Source organism: Gracilinanus agilis, chromosome 1, assembly GCF_016433145.1.
Source record: "Gracilinanus agilis isolate LMUSP501 chromosome 1, AgileGrace, whole genome shotgun sequence".
NCBI classification, from domain to species: Eukaryota; Metazoa; Chordata; class Mammalia; order Didelphimorphia; family Didelphidae; genus Gracilinanus; species Gracilinanus agilis.
Window position 1 is genome coordinate 720,770,700 of NC_058130.1, and position 5,889 is coordinate 720,776,588.

General features: G+C 39.8%; 1 protein-coding gene across 1 annotated transcript; it reads left to right on the top strand.

Moving 5' to 3' along the window:
* The first annotated feature begins 912 nt into the window (after nt 1–912).
* On the top strand, nt 913–1,857 carry LOC123232166 (olfactory receptor 7D4-like). The gene has a single exon (XM_044658537.1). It carries the CDS (start codon nt 922–924, stop codon nt 1,855–1,857), a length of 936 nt encoding a protein of 311 aa, XP_044514472.1. The 5' UTR covers nt 913–921.
* The last annotated feature ends 4,032 nt before the right edge of the window (nt 1,858–5,889 follow it).

The following is a 5,889-nucleotide window of genomic DNA, read 5'->3' on the forward strand; positions in this document are numbered from 1 at the left end:
AAAGTTAAGACCTTAGTCTAACACTTGGGCTAAAAAAATCAACCTTGCAATTCAGAGATAGATGGAGGTGTGGCTAGATGAACATTTGTATCCCAAAGTTTTGCATATTTTAGGTCAATGTGATTGATTGATTGATTTTCTTTTAAAACTCTCTCCTTCCTTCTTGGATTCAATACTGTGTATTGGCTCCAAGGCAGAAGAATGGTAAGGGCTAGGCAATGGGGGTTAAGTGAATTGCCCAGGGTCACATAGATAGGAAGTGTCTGAGGCCATATTTGAACCCAGGACCTCACATCTCTGGGCCTGACTCTCAATCCACTGAGCCACCCAGCTGCCCCCAGTACAATGTGATTTAAAAACATGATGTGGCAAGAGTTAAATCATGAGCAAACATTATCTTGGGCTGCATTAAGAGGAGCACAGCATGCAGGAATAAGAAGATACCTCCTCTCTAATGGGTCATCTCAGGACATCCTATATGTCCTTGTGTCTCAGATGATGTTAGAGCTATAATTTGTCTGTAATGGATCACACCTAGAATGAGTCTTCCACTGAGTTCTAGAAGGACATGGATAGGTTGATGGGCATACAAGGTAACAAGGGTAAATGTCCCCTGGTGGAGATATAATATCTATACATAGATACATATATGTGAATGTATACATATGTCTATATAATAAAATTAGAGAGCCTGAAAGGATCTCAGGAATCATTTACACTGAATTTTATAGAAAAGGAAAATGAGTCTTTTAGAAGGGATTATTCAAACTAAGTAAGGAGGGTATGGTAAAACTGTACTTCAAATTCAGCTCTTCTGAGTCCATCTTTTGGGATTTTATATATATATGTGTGTGTCAAGGATGTCTTTATTTTCACTTAATAGTCTTCTCCCATCTTTTTCCTAGCAGAAAAAGAAGCTACATGGGACCAGAAAACCAAACAAGTATCTCTGAATTTCTTCTTCTAGGATTTTCTGAGAAGCCAGAGCAGCAGCTGCCTCTCTTTGGGCTATTCCTCAGCATGTACGTGGTCACAGTGGGTGGGAACCTTCTCATCATGCTGACCATTGGTTCTGATTCCCACCTTCACACCCCTATGTATTTCTTCCTCTCCAACCTGTCCTTAGTGGATTTCTGTTTGGTGTCTACCTTGGTCCCCAAAATGCTGGTGAACTTCCTGACACACAGTAAGGCCATCTCCTATGCTGGCTGCCTCACCCAGATGTACTTCTTCATGGTTTTTGCTTGTTTAGACACCTTACTCCTCACTGTGATGGCCTATGATCGCTTTGTGGCCATTTGTCACCCGTTGAGTTATGTGACCATCATGAGCCCACAATTCTGTGGCTTGCTGGTTTTACTCTCCTGGACTATCAGTCTTCTAAATTCAGTACTCCATTGCCTTTTGGTGATGAAACTTTTCTGTACAGAACATGAGATTCCTCTCTTTTACTGTGATCTTACTCAGATTCTTAAACTGTCTTGTACCGACACCCTCATCAATAATATCTTGGTATATTTAACAACTGTACTGCTGGGTGTTCTTCCCTTCACAGGAATAATTTTCTCTTATACTCAGATATGTTCTTCTATAATGAAGGTCCCATCTGCTGGGGGAAAGTATAAAGCATTTTCTACCTGTGGGTCTCACCTCTGTGTTGTTTCATTATTCTATGGAACAGTTCTTGGAGTATATCTGAGTTCCTCAGTCACACAGTCTTCTTGGAAGAGCTCAGTCGCCTCAGTAATGTATGCTGTGGTTACTCCCATGTTGAATCCCTTCATTTATAGTCTGAGGAACAAAGACATCAAAGATGCCCTGAGAAGACTCATTAGCAGAATGGCTTCCTCTCAGTGATTGGGCATGGTTAAGTCTGAGAATATGGTACTAGGAGATGTGCTCCATAGTCTAGTAGTCATAAACCTCAGTTTCCAAACATGAAGCCCAGGACTTTTCAGGGTCACCTCCTGTTCCTTCATAATGTGTTTCCCCTGTGGTTAAATGACTTGCAATATGTGAAAGTGCTTTGTGGCCAGTAAATGCTGCAAACATATAGGAAGTTGAACAAAAACAATTTATTAAATTTCTAAAATATGAAAGGCATTATGTTAAGTCCTGTGAATACAAAGACAAAAAAAATGGTCCCTTCCCTTCAGAAGCTTAGGTGTATGACACCCTGTGAAAATAATAATTAGCTTATTGTAAAGTTAGTGGCCATGTAATGGCTTCTCAAGCCCATATGGTTCTCTTCCTCTGTTGCATTAGGGGTTTATATTAAGCACAAATTTAGGAGTACAATCACAGTTGCAATTGCACCAAGCCCCTAGTTGGGAAAAGTCCCAATATTAAACCAAAAATTTAGAATTCTGATTAACTTACATTTATATTTATCTCTAAAATTTGGCTTCTTTGTTATTGATCTAAAATGTTGTGAGGAAGATTATTTAGTTATTAGTTAGGAGACTAAACAGGAAGGGCTGGAGAATTCCAAATGGAATGGGAAAGCAGGAAGTATGACTTTGCTATCTGAGACAGACTCCATGGTGGCTGGTACAAGCTATAACTGACCCTGGGAGACCTCAGAGCTAGTGGAACTGCACCCTGATTCCCTGGGATCCTGGAGAGTGGTGAAGGTTGGAAGCAGAGGACATCAATCCTGCAAGACAGCACTGAGTCGGGAAGTGGCTTGTTATCTGGTGGACAATTTGCAGACTTCCTCTCCCTACTGGGCTACTTCGGATCATCAGTTCTGGAGGAATTGGCTCCTGGCATCCTGATAACATCTCTGGACTCTGCTGTGAGGATTCCAACTCCAGTCCTGCTATTCTCTGGGCCCTGCCTGGATTAGGTCTTAGATGAGAGTAGATAAGTCCCTCCCCTGACCCTGTGGTTTGCCCTTAGTCTGAAAGTGTAGAAACCCCTATTCCCATCCTTTACCATAGTTTAATTAAAATTGTTATAAACTCTTGCCTTTTGCCTGCTAGTCTCCATAGGCCCCTTGCCTAGAAGGTGCAGAGTGACAGTTAGGACCCAACTGCCACTTCTGGAACAGATACCCCCTTAGCAGTTAAACCCAGTCTCCCTCCCTTGTTTGGTCCTTCGTTCTGACATTCCTGTCTCCCTCACATCCCATTGTGAGCCCACAGATAATATTTTAGTTTAACTCCCCTGGTTTTCCACATTATAGAAAAGTTCCACTATTAAGCCAAAAATTTAGAATTCTGATTAACTTATATTTATATTTATCTCTAAAATTTGGCTTCTTTGTTATTGATCTAAAATTCAGATGAACAGAAACATTCATGTAAAGAAACAGTAGAGTATATTGAAATATCTGTTAATAATAGACAAGAACTAGGACAAGACTAGCATTAGCTCTAGAGTCAGCTCGGTGGCACAATGGAGAGAATGCTGCATTAGGAATCTGGAAAGCTCATCTTCCTGAGTTCAAATCTGACCTCAGACAATTGCTGTGTGACCCTGGGCAAGTCACTTAATCCCCTTTGGCCCAAGTTAAATCCTCTGTCAAATGAGCTGGAGAAGGAAATGTCAAACCATTACAATATTTTTGTCAGGAAAACCCCAAATGGTTGTGAGTTGGGCATGACTAAGAAACAACTGAACTGCAACAACTTGTTTTCTCCTCTTCTTTGTCATGGATCATGACTGTTTATTTTTCTCCTTTTCTAAATCTTCCTCTGTGTGCTGCCAATTCTTTCTGCCTTAACTCTAGATATCCATACTCTTTCCTTTTAACTGCTAGACCCTAGATATCTCTCTACTTTTGAGGTAACTCTTAATTTTATACAATTTTCTCAAAGCACGACAAACCCTTGACCAAATTGAGACAGTCTTCCATTTTGATTCAAGGGAGTATACAGGACCTTCTTATCACTTAGGGCTGACTGATATATTAAATCAAGAAATGTTCTTTTAAATGGGGTCATGAATCAGTGGACCCCTGCCATTATATATACTGCCTTTAAATGAATGTCTAAATACATGGTGAGTGGAGGAAGGAGAATGAACTAAGAACTGTGGGGATGAAGAAGGGATTCCTGTGAGAGGTGTCATGTAAGATGAATCTTGAAAGAAAATAATAATTCTGAAAAGTATAAGTGAGGATGGAATGGTTCTAGTCATAGCTTTAAGCTATGCACATTATTTTTATTTATTTCTTCACTTATATTATTTAATAAATAAGCTATGTACCTAGCAAAGCACTTTACATATATTAACTCATTTGATCACCCAAAACAATCTTGTGATGTAGGTGCTATTATTATCCCTATTTTACAGATGAGAAAAAATGTAACACAAAAGTTTAGTAACTTCTCCAGGGTGACATAACACATAACTGAAACAAGATTTGAATTCGGATCTTCCTGACTCTACTCCTACCTTCTATCCATTGCACCAAATAGCTGCATAGGAGATAGCTTGTATGAAGATTAAGTTGTAGGAAATTGAAGAGTGAGTTTAAGAAAAAGTAAGTAGGTCCTTCTGGTTGGAAGACAAAGTACATGAGAGGGAGGTGATGTGAAATTTCTGGAAATGTAGGCAGAAATAAAACTAGAAAGGGAATTAAATACCAAATTGATTTTGTATTTTATTCCAGGGGCAGTAGTGATCATTGAAACTTCTTATACACAGGAATGACATAGTTAGATCTGTGCTTCAACAAGATTATTTTGGTAATTTTGTGAGGGGTATTTTAGAGGAAGAGAGACTGGAAGTAGTAGGGAAAAATTTGGAGGCTGTGACAATAGTACAGGCAAGGGATGGTGAGTGACCAAATTGGGAAACTGGTTGTGTTGAGTAGAGAGAGGGGGAGAAATGTGGAGGTAAAGTAGACCAGATTTGGCCAATGATCAGATATAGAAGCATGGAGGATTGATTAGAGTTGAAGATGATGCTTAGCTTGTAAACCCATATTGTGCAGAATGAGAGTGATGCCTTTAACGGAATAGGAAAGTAGGAGAAGGGGAAAGGTTTTTTGGGGGGTTCATATATTACATTTTGTTTTGGCAAGAAAGAAGAGACAATTGATCTGGAATGTAGCAACTGGGGATGTGTAAATGCTCCAAAGGAGGGGCTGAATGGGAAGCCAGAGTCCTCAGGTAAGGGGTTGTGAAAAAAAGAGTCAAGTCAAAGTTATGGGTCAGAAGGACCTAGACTGCTGATGACAACCAAGTACGATTTACTGAATGAATACCCAGGCTTATAAAGGCAGAAACCACAAGGAATTTTTCTCATGTAAAGTCAAGCAACTTTCCCATAACAATGTAGCCTTGAGAGATAAAGCCTTGAGCAAGGAACCGAAGGTGGGGATAACCAGGGACATAAGAGGAACTGAGAAAGGGGAGAATCAGGTGCTGAAAAAACATGCTTTTCTGTCTGGAAAAAAAGGTCTGGGAAAAGGAGCCTGGGAAAAGAAGTCTGGGAAAGGATTATTGCTTCATATCAGCAACTTGTAGAGAAATGTGGAAACTGAGGGAATCAACTATTTTGTTGGTGGGAAATGTAGAAACTGAGAGATCTCAGGCCTTAGTTAGACAATGGACCTCACTTAGCATCAGGAGTCAACAGACTTTTACCTTTTCAGAACCTGAAACCTCAGTCCCTAACAGGGATGCACCCCTCCACCAATTCCAATCTAAACCTCTCCTTTACTTAGATGTTCTTCATGAAGTATTTCGATGGAAAAAATAACCCCAAACCAAAACTTTATTACCTAGTGGTCAATCTTATGGTGATGAATCCTTGTGCACTTAATTATATTGGTCCTTGCACTGCACACATATAATTTGTTTCCAAATCTGTACTGAAGATCTTTTAAGTTGGAAAAAAGCTTGGCTTCTACTAGTCTATTGACAAGAAGTTAATATC

What these genes read in the sequence shown, in the direction of transcription:
- LOC123232166 (XM_044658537.1), top strand. Translation starts at nt 922, where the DNA reads ATGGGACCAGAAAACCAAACAAGTATCTCTGAATTTCTTCTTCTAGGA.